Genomic DNA, 14,786 nt, shown 5'->3' on the forward strand with positions numbered 1-14,786 from the left:
ATGTATTATATATATACATACATTCACATATTCCCCAAACAATTTTTGTTTCAAATATTTGGCGTGGGAAAGAATCAAAACGAGATTTGAAGTGAATGGGGTAGGGCAAGAGAAAGTCGTATCACCCTATTTAATTATGTAAAAGAGTCAAAATAGAGTTTGCACTGGTGCAAGACAAGAGAAAGTCATATTACCCTATTTTAACTATTTTTTTCTTTTAAAAAATACAGAAAGTAATTAACTACTCTATGAAAGCAATCTCCTATAGGTAACTGCAACCCAATCGACAAATGATTTTACATCACCCCCTACGTCATAAGCCACCTAAATACACTCATTTTGATGTATCTGTTTCTTGACCAGATTCAATCTATCTAAAACCTAACACAACTATATATGAAACATTGAGAGAGGCCAACGACGGAAGGAAAAAAAAGATAGTAACGATGGGAATTATTACGGCCGAAAACAGCGAAGCTCTCAAGTTCGAGGAGAGTTTTATCCAGAGCGAAGAGCATCGTCCAAAGCATTTCTCCACATCCCTTGAAGAAGATGATGTCAATAACAATAATATCCCCATTATAGACCTACAAAATAGCTCAGCTGAGGATGTGGAGAAGGCGTGCAGAGAGTGGGGTTTCTTCCACCTCGTCAACCATGGATTTCCTGATCATCTTCTGCAGCGCCTCAAATCTGCCGTAGCAGATTTCTTCTCATTGCCATTGGAAGAGAAGAGAAGAGTTTCCAGGGATGCTCAAAACCCATTGGGCTACTACGACTCGGAGCTCACAAAAAATGTGAGGGATTGGAAAGAGGTATTCGACTTTGTGCAGCGAGATGAATACCAGTTGCCGACTTCAGTTGATCCGTCTGATACCGCCACCGAGACCGTCAGAAACCGCTGGCCGGATGGCCATCCGGAATTTAGGTTTTCAACTTTTTTGCTGCTTTGGTGTTTTTAGCTCAAATTAACCTAATTGTTACACATCATTCTTTATTTCTTCAGTAGAGTTATTACCAGTATAGTTTTTAGCTTCACAATTTTTTAATTGGTAACAGTAGATATTTTTAGTTAAATTGTGATCTTGTAAAGGAGATTCAATTGCGCAGATTTTTAGGTAAATTATAGACTGTTTTATGAATAATAATTCATATGAATTCGTTTCTTATGAGAAGGAGAATGAATGAAATATTTCATATATATTATATCTAGATAGCGCACCTATTTCAATAATAGTCTAACTTAAATAGGTTTAGATTTATAAGTTTTGGACTATGCAAATACTTCTTCTAAAACTGATAGTATGTCAATTTGTTTATAGACTTTCAATCAATAGAATTTTCTAAATGATTAAATCCATTCTCCTTACAACCTCATTTGATTCCATCACAACTCTATAATTGATTGATGCATTTGATTTCCTTTTCCTTACAGAGAAGCTTGCCTCGCATATATAGCGGCGGCAAGGGAGCTGTCAATAAAGTTGCTAGAGTTGATAGCACGGAGCCTTGGCTTACCAGAAACCAGGCTGAATGAATATTTCGACGAGGATGTAAGCAACGTGCGGCTGAATAGTTACCCAGAGTGCCCTGCCCCAGAGCTTGCATTGGGCTTGGGCAGGCACAAGGATGGCGGCGCCGTCACACTTCTTTACCAGGATGAGGTGGGTGGACTTCAGGTAAAGCGCAAGGACAACGGTCAGTGGCTGCCCGCTCAGCCCCTGCCCAACTCCTTCGTTGTCAATGTTGGAGATTGCATTCAGGTGATTGCTTCTTATATTTTCTTTACTATTTTGGAAGTTGGGTTATGAATAAAGCATAGGTCATTTGTTCAAACACATTGATATCTTGAATGGCATGGCAGGTGTGGAGCAATGACAGGTATGAGAGTGTTGAGCATAGAGTGGTTGTTAATGATAGCCGAAGGCGTCTGTCCATTCCATTTTTCCTCAGACCTTCCCACTATGTGAATCTGAAACCTCTGGAGGAGTTGGTGAGTGAGGAGAATCCTCCCAAGTACAGGGAATTCAACTGGGGGAAGTTTTATAAGAGGAGGACTGATGGCAATTTTAAGAATTTGGGAGTTGAGAATCAACAAATATACCATTTCAAAATCTGACCGCAGCTGTGAGATTAGTAACTGGATAGTCTATTCCATAAAAGTTTCCTCGTAATAAGTTGCCACTAAAGAAGAATTTGTCTTTCCTACACAGATTATCTTCCCCACATAGATAATTGTAAATATGATAAAATAGAAAACTCTACAATATGTTTGTAAAGGAAAATAATGGTTTGTTACATGTCTATAAATAAAATTTAATATAAATAATGATAGTTGAGAATCTGATCTATCTTCATTTTTTGAATAGTAGTTTGAGATTGTGATGAATATGGACAATATTTTATGTTATTTTATTTATTATAATGTTTGTATCAAGAATAAAATAAAATATTAGTTTTTCTAAGAAAAATATAAGATTAAAAATGATTAATTTTAATTTTAAATAGAACAAGTTTAGGTGTGAGCAAAGTGTTAGGTCCACAAATTTGATATAATTAAAATATAATCTAAACTTAATTTTTTTATTCATCAAGATTCATTACATAAATAAGGTAATAAAATATTAGTTTTTCTAAGAAAAATATAAGATTAAAAATGATTAATTTTAATTTTAAATAGAACAAGTTTAGGTGTGAGCAAAGTGTTAGGTCCACAAATTTGATATAATTAAAATTTAATCTAAACTTAATTTTTTTATTCATCAAGATTCATTACATAAATAAGGTAGTCATATAGCATTTTAATAACTGCCATAAAATAACTACTACAACTAAAATATCTAACCTAACTTTAGAAAGGGTTACATGAAATTAGGAGTATTTTGAACTCCTCAACCTATTGCTTGATAGTTATCACTTTGAGACTTATTTTGTCCCTTTTAAATTAGCACACTTTGGGTGCATAATTACTAAAAATAGCACACATTGAGTGCAATGAACTTGTATTGTTTATGTTACAATTTGGTAAGAGTACACATTGGGTGCAATAGAATAACACACGAAAAGTTTTGATTATTTTCCATTATATCATATTTTCGAACTATTGCCCCACTTTTCACCCTGTAACCATTTCGTAAAAGTGGAAAATTTTGTGTCTCAGTTAAGCTTAAGTATGTCTGGGTCTAGTTTTAATTCCTCTTAGGTGAAAAGAGTCTCCATCAGATTTTTCATCTTTCCCTTCTCTCACATTTTAAGGCTGGGTGGTTTTCCTTGATATTGTGAGTTTATGGGTAGCTTAGTACCTAATTCGATGGAGATTCTTACAACATGAAAAATTTATTCACAAAGCTAAGCTTGTTCACAACTTATCATGTTTTCGATGAAAGAAGGAAGCTTGTGGAAAAATGAGCATTGCCTTCTCCTTGGTGGGTTTTCTACCCATTAAGGCAATTTCTTGCAAATAGCAACAAATGAGGCTCACGAATCAATGTGAGAAGATAATGAGCTATCTTATGGAAAATCCCTATTTTTAGAATCATCTTGGGCAGAAAAATTAAAGCTAACTTCTCCTTGGCAGGCTTTTGACCCATGAAGTTCGTTTTTTGCCAAAGGCAATTGTAAAGGAAAGAAATGAGAAAGTGGGCCCTTTTTCAACTTTTGTAGTCCTTTTAAGCCTTTCTGAACCCAAAGGAAATATTAACTCAAAAGACAAATTTTAAAGGAAATCCTAGGCAAAAAAATGACAATCATCTTCTCCTCGACAGGTTTTCAACCTATGAGCATGATTTTTCACATTCAAGAGAAAATAAACTTTGTAAGTAGATTGGGCCCACAAATTACACACAAAACATCTTAAGATGATAATGGAAACAATCTAACCATTACAGGAAAGGTATACTGAACAAAATTTAATTAGGCAGATATTTCCTTACGGGGTACTCCATTCATAATTCTCTGAAACTTAATGGAAAATGGAAAAGTAAGTATGAAAGAAAGGAAAGTTACTATTGGGCCAACGAAAATAGTGAAAAGAAATTGAAATATCCGTTAGAGCTCCTGCATTTACTGTTTCAACAAATTTATCCTTTAATTCATTTGCGTGGCATGAATCCTGAAGATCAATAGATGAATTGAGACTCCTATATAGATGGAAACATAACAATTATTCGAACTATCACTTTTTTTTGAACTGTTATTCTACTAAATTGTACAACGCTTTCAATAGTCTGTATTTGAGAATTCAATATCCTGTTCTTCATCTAGATTCAAAATTTCAATTTACTTCATTCTCAAATAGAATGATAACCAGGTTTGTAGGTTTTGATGGGCTAAATGGAATCAAGTCCACATTGCAAAATTTCATGGATACTTCACTCCATTTTTATGATACCCAAGATTTACAAAGGAGGCTGAAGTTGGAGTTGATTCATCCCATAACTGAGAAGCTCCAAGCAAGTGGACTAGTAGAGGCAACTGGTTTCCTAGTGACAGTCCAAACTCTAGAATTGATTTATGAATGCTTAAATCACTACAATCTAGATACCAGAAAAGTTGTGTTACCTAATCATATAGTATTAATCTCCATTGATAGGCAAACTATGGTGAATTACCTTCAAGTTCTAGATCAAGAGGAGTTTTTAGACTTGATAGTAGGAGGAGCAGTCTCTGAGTTCTCTGCAAAGAAGATGGTGTGGAGGAAGGAAATTATACAATCCTGGTTTCAAAAGCTATGGAGCACCAAGAGCAAGGTCCCCAAAACTCTATTTGTTACTAATCTCAAACCTGAGATTGTAGACATTTTGGTTCTCTTGCACAGACTGAAAGGTGAGGTAGAAGCTCTAAATTTTGTTGAATAGTATTTCTTTCTCGTACAAGTTATTTGTTTAGATACGCAATATATTGATTGGGCTCATGAGGTAAGTGAAAATCTTTCCAATGCTCTCAACGCCGTGAAGTTCTACAACACTTTCTATATGTCTCCCTTTCTGATTTACATGCTAGCATGTCTACAGTTATGGCCGAGCCTTCCAAGAATAGAAAAATTTCTTGATGATGTGAAGTGTTATGAGTTTTATCCATGTTTGAAATTACAAAATAGTTATGTGGAGTATGCCAAAGTTAATGACGCATTCACAATGAGAACTTGCAGGGAACTCCAAGGATGCCTAGAGAGGAGATTCAGTCTTGAGGCAATGGTGGCTATTAGTCAGTTCGAAAGCTATTTTATCTAGTTCTCATCTTTCTCATATTTGTGTCTTGTAGCTTTTGATGGATTCCCCTTGAAGCTACCCAGGTATTTGAGCGACATGATCATGCTGATAAAGATCATGAGGCAGGCAGTCCAAGTGAATATGCTAAGTGGAAGCTTGAAGAAGAAGGGATTTGAGTTCCCTATGAAAGTAGGAGCTTACAGTTGCCAGTCTCAATCTAATGCAAAGAATATGCTCAAAGTGTTCAAGATGAAATAAAAATTGAAGATGTATGAGGTCTTGAGACCTATGTTTGATCTGAATGGATATACTAGGGATGTGTTGCAGATTGGGAGTATGATCAAACACATTACCACTGTTGAAGACTATTGGGAAGATTGTAAAGATGAATTTGAAAATCGAGATCGTGCTTTCGCTAGGCTCATAGTAGAGCAAATAAAAACATATAATATCAATCTTAATGTTGAAGGATTGGAGGATGATGGGCAATATATGTATAGTAATACATATCTAACTAAGTTAAGAAACACTCCTATCAGTTCAGAGCCTTATGAGGATGCTAAGGAAGATTTAGACACTATGATGGCCTGAATCATCAAAAGAACTGGGAAGTGGGTCAAATGGACAAGCAAAAGAAGCTGGAGTAAGGGCATAGCCACTCAAGCTTTTCCAGCAACCACAACTCCCTCTTCCTCCCAAAGTGCTACACCAGGCATAACATTAACTCCCTCAACCTTTAGGAGGAGGTGACCAACCTCTAGACAAGAGCATTAACATAGCTAAGACGTGTCATGATGGCTCCCTCCTAGTTATTGGAACCCAAACTGATGTTGAGGAGAAGAAGATGTAGGAGCCAAAGGATAGTACTATTACCTTAGTTCCCTCTCCTCATGTTACACTAGTTCCCTCTTCTCATGTTATATGAGTCCCCTCTCCTCATCATAGCCTAGTTTCGCTAGTAAGTGCTACACTTCTACAACCAAGTGGCTCCTTAGTATAGATAGTAGATTTGGGAGATGGAAAGAGTAGTAGCAGTGAATCTACTGAATCTAATGAGGCAATAAAGAGAACCTCAGAGGTGGAGAAAGGCTAGAGTTCTTCAAAGCTCGTTTATCAAGCCCCAAAGAATCCTTTCTCTTCAACTACGATGATAATCACTCTAGTCAAGAAGAATATATTTAGCATAGATTCACTTGGGACAACCTCCAAGGTGATAGGCATTAATTTCTAGTTAGAGGATACTCTGGAGAGAAAGAGAAAAAGAAAGATGAAAGTGCCCTCACCAAGGATACCATATCCCTTGCAGTTCATTCTAGATCTGCATTAACCAAGGTAAATAAGTAGAAAACTTTGTTTATACTTGGGCAAGATCCAAAAATAGGGCACCTAACAATGGAGATAGCCAAGCCCAACAAAGAAGGAAGAATTGAAGATATGACTACTGATAATTTTACTCTGCACTTGGTGGACCTTGGTTTTCCCATCCTAGACATTCTAAAATGTAAAAGTGAAAAGAAAAGCCAAAGTGGACCACCTTACCCTATTAGGAATTAAAGTGCTTCACATACTATGTGCGAGGTATTGGCACTACACAGAATCAATGCTCCTCCAGTTGTCAATTTGTAGCCATACCTTGCCAGAATAATTATGGCTGCTCCATGGTTTGTAGCAATAGGACCATTAGCACTAACAACTTATCATCAACTCCCAGTTGGTTCAAGGAAGAATTATCCTAAATTTTCAAATAATGGAAAGGTTACCATAGTGTAATGACCCTGCTCAAATCTGATCCCAAAATCCTAATAAAGGTTCAAGAAAACACTTTGCATACAAGGGTCATATGACTGATATAAAATTTTAGACTGCTTTTATGGCTCTTTCCTTCACTTAGCATCAATAAGAATGCTTGCAAGAAGACTCTAAATTGACTAAACAATGACCTAACATGAATGTGCAACCTATTTTGACAATATTCAATACATATATGTGACTAAAAATACTTGAAATATGCAGCTACAACAACTAGTAATTTTGACAAACACTTGGGATGCAAAATTATAACATTATTTATGCCAAAAAGAGAACCTACAGCCAATTGAAATTTTTTCAAACAATTGGCATGCAAACTAATAAGCTGATCATGAATGATAAATACATATTCAATTACACTATATCAGACTAGCAAATTATGTCTCATTTATTGCACATAAAATGTTAACTACAATGTTAGTATGAAATGGCCAAGACTCTTGGCTTACATTTGCAACAATAATGCTTAAATTTGTTTACAACTTTCACCTACAGCCTTACCTTCTAATATGCATCTAAATGATAAGAACAATGCATGTAATATCCAAAGGAACCTGATTGTAGATGGCTGTAATAATTTTCTCCAATGTTGCCTTTCTGCTTTGCTTTTTTCGATCTACTTTTTCACTTGCTTTTTTTCGGATCTACTTTTTTGCTTTGCTTTTTCGAACTACTTTTTCGGACTATTTTTTTCGGATCTGCTTTTTTGGACTACTTTTTTGAATCTGCTTTTTCAGACTACTTTTTCAGACTTCTTCCAAAAACTCAAACCCTCAGGTAGTCTGAGTATACAAATTAAGATCAACTTGAAATGGCTGAATACCACTTCCAAAGTGCAATCCTTCAGAAGATCTTTCACTTCCTCAGTTATGCAATCTACTGGGAGGTATCATTCCCAAAGACCAATAGACTATTTGAAACCCTTGGCTTTACAATAAACCATGTGATTGTATTCACAATCTGATGTCAAGAGAAACGATAAAAATTGGATGATGAGAATGAAGCCCAGGATGCCTATTTATTATTTTTCTCCACTTTCTCCAAAAACTTTTAGAACATTATTTTTATTTTATTTATTAAGTGACTTTATAAGATATTTTTCAAGTTACTTTATTAAATTAATTAAATATAAAGTTACCTTTTTAATATTTATTTATTTGATAACTTTATAAATAATTAACTTAATACCATTTATTTATTTAATTAAAAAAATATTAAGTCATCCTCATAAAATATTCATTATTTTGGACAACTTAATTAATTAAATTAATTAAATCAAATTACCTCCAAAATGAGGACATTACTCACAAATGAACACATTAAGGCCTTCTTTGCAACTACTCACATCTTAGGAGTTGCACATGAGGATGTTTCCGTAAGATTATTTTTGGAAACCTTGACAAAAAGTGCATCAGACTAGTTCTATCATCTAGATGATGGCTCGATCACTAATTGGGATACAATGAGAATGACCTTTGAGACAAGATTTAAGACTGTAGAAGATGACCATGTTTTGTTAACATAGTTGACATCTATTAAAAAGCAACCTACCATGAGTATGTGGGATTTTGTTGCTAATTTTAATAAGATTACTAGTAGAATTCCAATTGCTGATAGACCCATAGCCTATAATATGAAAACCTTCTTCATAAGTGCGATGGCCCCAAATATCAATTATGACTTGAGAAGGGCAGATCCCACGGATTTAGCAGACACACAAAATAAAGCAATTAAATTTGAAGATGACTTGATTTTTGTAGGGAAATGGAGGCAAGAACTTTAAACTAAAGGAAGTTCCAGTAACACCACATCATCTAATGAAATGATTCAAAAATTGTCAAATGAGTTGGTAGCAGTAAAAAGGAAATTAATTAGATTCAATAATTCCTACCAATGAAATTATCAAAATTTACCAAGAAGGAATAATGATGAAAAATTTATGTAGCTCACAAGCTCACAACCTAAGTTTCCAATTGAAGCAGCACCAAAGAAAGGAAATACGTGTGTCTTTCATTTGACAACAGGTCATGATAGTGAAAGCTATCCAAAAATTGCTCATATGATGCAGTTATTATCCACCAACAAGTTGAACACTATAACTCCTTGCTTAGAGTCAGATTCGTACTCAAATGGTGACTCTAGAAATTTATTTTTGGAATATGAGTTATATTCTAAACCAAAGGGCAAATGCTACACAACTATTGATGGAACTTCATATACAGTATTGACTCGAGGTCAAAGGAAAAAGAATCAATCCTCCAGTCATGCTCACAAGAATGATCCCATTTGTTCAGCAAGTAATGGTCATGTTGATCAAGGAGTATCCACATGTCTGACATGTAAGGAAAAAATGGCCTTTGATTTCATTCAATTCTGTAAAGAATCAAAAATAAAAATTTTCCCCATAGATTATTTGAAGTCTCATCCCTCTAAGTTGAAAAGGTTGGTAGATTGTTGTAAAGGGAATGCTACAAATTTAAATCACAGTGTGACCATGGAAGAGTGGGATGAAACTTTGACATCAAACTTATTTAATCAAGAGGATTCTACTGTTTTAGCAACCTCTCTTGGGAAAAAAGCTGACCCATTCTACATTTCACCATATATCAAAGGATGCAAACTAAGCAATTGCATAATAGATTTAGGTGCATCAGACAACATTATGCCTTACTCTATAGCTAAGGCCTTGGGTCTCAACCTCACTAAGGTGCATGGAAGATGTTATTTTATGGATGCTACATAGGTTCCTTTGCTCAGACAAATTAAAGATGCTCAAGTAGCCTTAGCTTCTCATCCATAAAAGAAACTCTTATTGACTATTCTAGTGGTAGATATTCCAGCAAGCTATGGGATTCTCTCAAGTACGAGTTTTTTTTGAGACCTAGGAGGAGAAATAAAACTAGATTGGTCCCAAGCAGTCATACCCATAGGGAATAAGAAAATTAAATTAGAACCTAAAGAAAAAGAAAAATTTACTGTGTTAAAATTAGATGACCCTAAAGCTTAGATCCTCTACCAAGAGTTGGAGTTCGATAATTACATGTTATTTATTGAAGACATTATGAATGAGCAAGAAACTAAAGATTAAAAAATGAAAGCCTTAAGTGAAGAATAAGAGTCATCATCTGTATGGACATTGGAGTTCGATGGAAGTTTTTCCTTGTTAGGATCTAGTGCAAGTGTAGTGTTAATACCCCCTGAAGGAGAACCCGAACCCATGGCCTTCAAACTAGAGTTTGGGAACACAAATAACACTGCAGAGTATGAAACCCTACTTCTAGGGATAGTGGCTGTAAAAGAAAAAGGAATAAAGATCGTAAAATCTTGAGGTGATGCATAGCTCATTGTAAGACAAATTAAAGGGCAATACTCTGTGAAGAATCACAAGTTGAAGAATTATAGAAACAAAGTTTGGGACGAAATAGAAGGCCTAGATTCTTTTTCTATTGAAGTAGTGCCAAGGGAGATGAACACCATAGCTAATTCCCTAGCAGTTTTCACTTCTCTGCTGCTACCCCATCCAGAATTCAAGTATAAGAAGTACCAAATTGAAATTGTGTATTGAGCCTCTATTCTAGATAATATAGAATCCTAAAAAGTCTTTGAAGATGAAAAGAGCTTGCAACTATTCCTAGAAAATGACAAATCTAGTTATGAAAATGAATTCAATGATGATAATCATGAAAACTCTGATGTCGAGTGGAAACAGAATCAAAATGATGAAGTTCAACTGTGAAGTAATATCATTCCCCCATACTTTGTGTCTTTGGAAAAATTGTTTAATAGACATGATGCCTACATAAAACAAAAAAGGATAGAAAAAGATCCTACTACTAGTGAGTATAAAGGGATGAATATTGGAGATACTCATGATCCCAAAATGATTAATATTGGGAAATGTTGTTTGCTTAAAGAGAAAGAAGTTGCAAAACAACTCTTCATAGAATATTGTGATATTTTTACCTGGAGTTACAAAGATTTGAAAAGCTATCGAGGTGGGAAGACAAAACATTAGATTCCCCTTAAACTTGATGCAATTCCTTTCAAATAGAAATAGAGGAATTATAATCCTAAGGTAGTGGATGCTATATTTCAAGAAGTCAACAAGATGCTGAAGGAAAAAATCATCTATCCCATCCATCACTCCACCTGGATAGCTAATATAGTACCAGTTAGAAAGAAAAATAGAGAAATAAGGATCTGTGATGATTTTAAGAATTTGAACTAGGCATCACTAAAGGATAATTTTGCTCACCCTAATGTGGACTTACTACAAACAATGGCTGGAGCCAAAATGATGTCCATTCTTGATAGGTTCTCAGGTTACAATCAAGTTGAAGTGGAAGAAAAGGATCAACACAAAACAACATTCACCACCCCATGGGGTATGTTTGCATATCATAATGCCCTTTGGGCTCATTGATGTAGGCACTACATTTCAAAGGTGTATGAGTAAAAAATTTTCTGATCTAAAGGACCAGATTATAGTTATATACCTAGATGATCTCACTGTGTTTTCAAAAAAAAGAAAAGATCACATAGAGGATTTGAGGAAAGTATTACAAAGGTGTCTAGAACATGGAATCTCACTTAATCCCAAAAAATCAATTTTTTGTGTGATAGAGGGAAAGCTTCTTGGCCATATAGTTTCTCAAGAGGGTATTAGAATTGATCCTAAATGAGTTGAAGCCATTCAAAGATTGAGCTTGCCATCAAATAAAATTGGAGTTAATTCATTCTTCAGGCAGGTGAATTTCCTCAGAAGGTTTGTACCAAATTTTGCAGAAACCACAAAGTGTATTGTGGACATGATGAAGGGAAATTCAAATTTCAAATGGAATGAGGTGGGAAAATAGGCCTTTCAAAATATAAAAACTGCTATTGCTAAAGCTCTAGTATTATGTCCCCCAAATTATAAGTGAGATTTCATCATCTAATATTACGCTTCTGAACACACTTTATCAACAATACTTATGCAAGATAATAATGAAGGGATACAAGCCCTAATAGATTTCATGAGCATACCCTTGAAAAACCATGAATTGAAATACTCACAAATTGAGAAACATGCTTTTGTAGTAGTCAAAGCACTTAAATTTTTTTGATTTTACATCTTGCATTCACATTCTGTTGTTTATGTCCCAGATGTAGTAGTAAAAAGTGTGTTAACACAACAAGATGTAGGGTGTAATGTTATAGGAACATGGATAGCAAAGATACAAGAGTATGATATAGAAATTAAACCTACCAAGCTAGTAAGGGGTAATGCCTTGTACAAGGTGATTGTAGAAAACAAGAGCACTACAAAATAAGAAGAATTGGGAGAAAAACAACTAGTTTTGGCTATAGGTCTTCATGATCCATGGTTTGAAAATATTAATTATCTGCTAAGATATAGAGAATGTCCAGAGGGCCTAACTATAAGAAAAAGGAGGGATCTTAAATTGAAAGCAAATAAGTATGTAATATGGGATGGCAAATTGTTTAAAAAAGCCATAGATGACACTTTCCTCAGATGTGTAGACAAACAACAACAAGAAAAGCTGTTGAAAACATTTCATGATGAAGCCTGTGGAGGGCATTTTTTATCCTCAGTCATGACTTTCAACATATTAAGACAGTTCTATTACTAGCTTGGAATGTTCAAGGATTCCTATTCTTGGGTGGAATAATGCAAAAAAAGTAATATGTTCACCAGGCGTCCTCAATTAGCTGCTCTACCATTAAGACTTGTCATCATCGAGGGACCTTTTCAACAATTGGGTCTTGATTTCATTGGTCCAATTAATCCAACATCCAGTGCCAGTCACTAGTATGTGATAACTGTGACTGATTACTTCACTAAGTGGGTGGAAGCCAAAGAAAATAAGAAAACTACTTCTAAAGTAGTATGCAAATTCATTAAGGAAAACATACTGGTTAGGTTTGGTGTTCCCATCAAATTAGTGATGGAGAATGCAGCCTATTTCTCTTCAATTAAGACTACCAATTTTTGCTTTGAGCATGGAATCACACTTAGTCATTCGTTTGATTATTTCCCACAAGGAAATGGTCAAGCTGAGTCTAGTAACAAGAATTTGATAAATATTGTCAAGAAATTAGTATCAGATAATCAAAGACTTGGTGCAAGAAAATTCATGAGGCATTGTGGGCATATAGAGTAACACCTAAGAGGGCAATTGGCATATCTCCTTTTGAATTAGTCTATGGAACTGAGGCTAATCTCCCATTACCTTTGGAATTGGCTACAAACAAACTTAGAATAGTGATCGAAGATGATATCTATAAAGATGGTTTAGAAAAGAGGATTTTGTACTTAAGCAAGCTTGAAGAGGAAAGAGAAGAAATTGTAGATCACATCACACAACACTAGATGCATGTAAAGAATCTATTTGATAAGAAGGCTGAACCATAAAAATTCATGGTAGGAGATAGTGTGTTAGTCTAGGATAAGCAAAGTGCTCCAAAGGGTATACATACAAAGTTTGATACCTTGTGGAAAGGTCTATTCATAATTCATCAGGTGTTTGAGAAAAATTATTTCAAATTGGCTTATCAAGATGGTGAAGTGCTACCTCTAACCTATAATGGTTAGGATATGAAGCTTTATCAAATTTCAAACTAAGAACAGGTAACCCTTGTATTGTATTATAGTTACATTTAGTTCCTTTCCGTATTTTCCTAGTTAGTTTTCCTTCCTTGCCTTTGGTTCCCTATTTTTCCCTGTTTTAGTTTTGTTGTGTTACCACCTTTTATGTTTGTGACACCAGAGATTTTGAGTTCATTACTTGGGTATAGTCTACCCAAGTCCCCAGTTAGAGCCAACCGTTGCCCCACTTTTCACCTTGTAACCATTTCACAAAAGTGGAAAGTTTTGTGTCTCAGTTAAGCCTAAGTATGTCTGGGTCTAGTTTTAATTCCTCTTAGGTGAAAATAGTCTCATTAGATTTTTCATCTTTCCCTTCTCTCACATTTTATGGCTGGGTGGTTTTCCTTGATGTTGTGAGTTTACGAGTAGGTTAGTGCCTAACTTGATAGGGATTCTTACAACATGCAAAAGTTATTCACAAAGATAGGCTTGTTCACGGCTTATCATGTTTTTGATGAAAGAAGGAAGCTTGTGGAAAAATGAGCATCACCTTATCCTCGACGAGTTTTCTACCCATGAAGGTGATTTCTCGCAAAGAGCAACAAATGAGGCTCACAGATCGATGCAAGAAGATAATGAGCTATCTTATGGAAAATCCCCATTTTCACTACAATATTCTACCTTGGGAAACATTCAAGATTCATCATAGTGCTCAGAATCATCTTACGTGAAAAACTCAAAGCTGACTTCTCCTCGGCGGGCTTTTAACCCATGAAGTCCATTTTTTGCCAAAGGTAATTATAAAGGAAAGAAATGAGAAAGTGGGAACTTTTTTGACTTTTGCAGTCCTTTTAAGCCTTTCTGAACCCAAAGGAAATATTAACTCAAAAGAAAAAGTTTAAATGAAAGCCTGAGCGAAAAAATGAGAATTGTCTTCTTGTTGGCAGGTTTTCAACTCATGAGGACGATTTTCTACATTCAAGAGAAAATGAAAATTTTAAGTGGATATCTTCAAAAATATTTCCTTACAGGGTACTCTATTCATAATTCTCTAAAACTTAATTAGGCGGATATTTCCTTACAGGGTACTCTATTCATAATTCTCTAAAACTTAATGGAAAATGGAACAGTAAGTATGAAAGAAAGGAAAGTTACCATTGGGCCAATGAAAATAGTAA

General features: G+C 35.0%; 1 protein-coding gene across 1 annotated transcript; it reads left to right on the plus strand.

Moving 5' to 3' along the window:
* The first annotated feature begins 423 nt into the window (after positions 1 to 423).
* On the plus strand, positions 424 to 2,344 carry LOC149530959 (fe(II)/2-oxoglutarate-dependent dioxygenase 4-like). The gene is made up of 3 exons (XM_089810295.1): positions 424 to 928; positions 1,436 to 1,763; positions 1,865 to 2,344. Exons 1-3 carry the CDS (start codon positions 447 to 449, stop codon positions 2,117 to 2,119), a joined length of 1,065 nt encoding a protein of 354 aa, XP_089666421.1. The 5' UTR covers positions 424 to 446; the 3' UTR covers positions 2,120 to 2,344.
* Positions 2,345 to 14,786: the final 12,442 nt, after the last annotated feature.

Source organism: Cupressus sempervirens, chromosome 11 (assembly GCF_028749045.1).
Source record: "Cupressus sempervirens isolate cs-2001-9-10 chromosome 11, ASM2874904v1, whole genome shotgun sequence".
In the NCBI taxonomy this organism is placed as follows: domain Eukaryota; kingdom Viridiplantae; phylum Streptophyta; class Pinopsida; order Cupressales; family Cupressaceae; genus Cupressus; species Cupressus sempervirens.

Excerpts from the sequence above, each read along its gene's own strand:
- LOC149530959 (XM_089810295.1), top strand. The coding sequence starts at position 447 with ATGGGAATTATTACGGCCGAAAACAGCGAAGCTCTCAAGTTCGAGGAG. Across the intron at positions 929-1,435 it reads GATGGCCATCCGGAATTTAG|AGAAGCTTGCCTCGCATATA; the intron begins GTTTTCAACTTT and ends TTTTCCTTACAG. Across the intron at positions 1,764-1,864 it reads ATGTTGGAGATTGCATTCAG|GTGTGGAGCAATGACAGGTA; the intron begins GTGATTGCTTCT and ends ATGGCATGGCAG.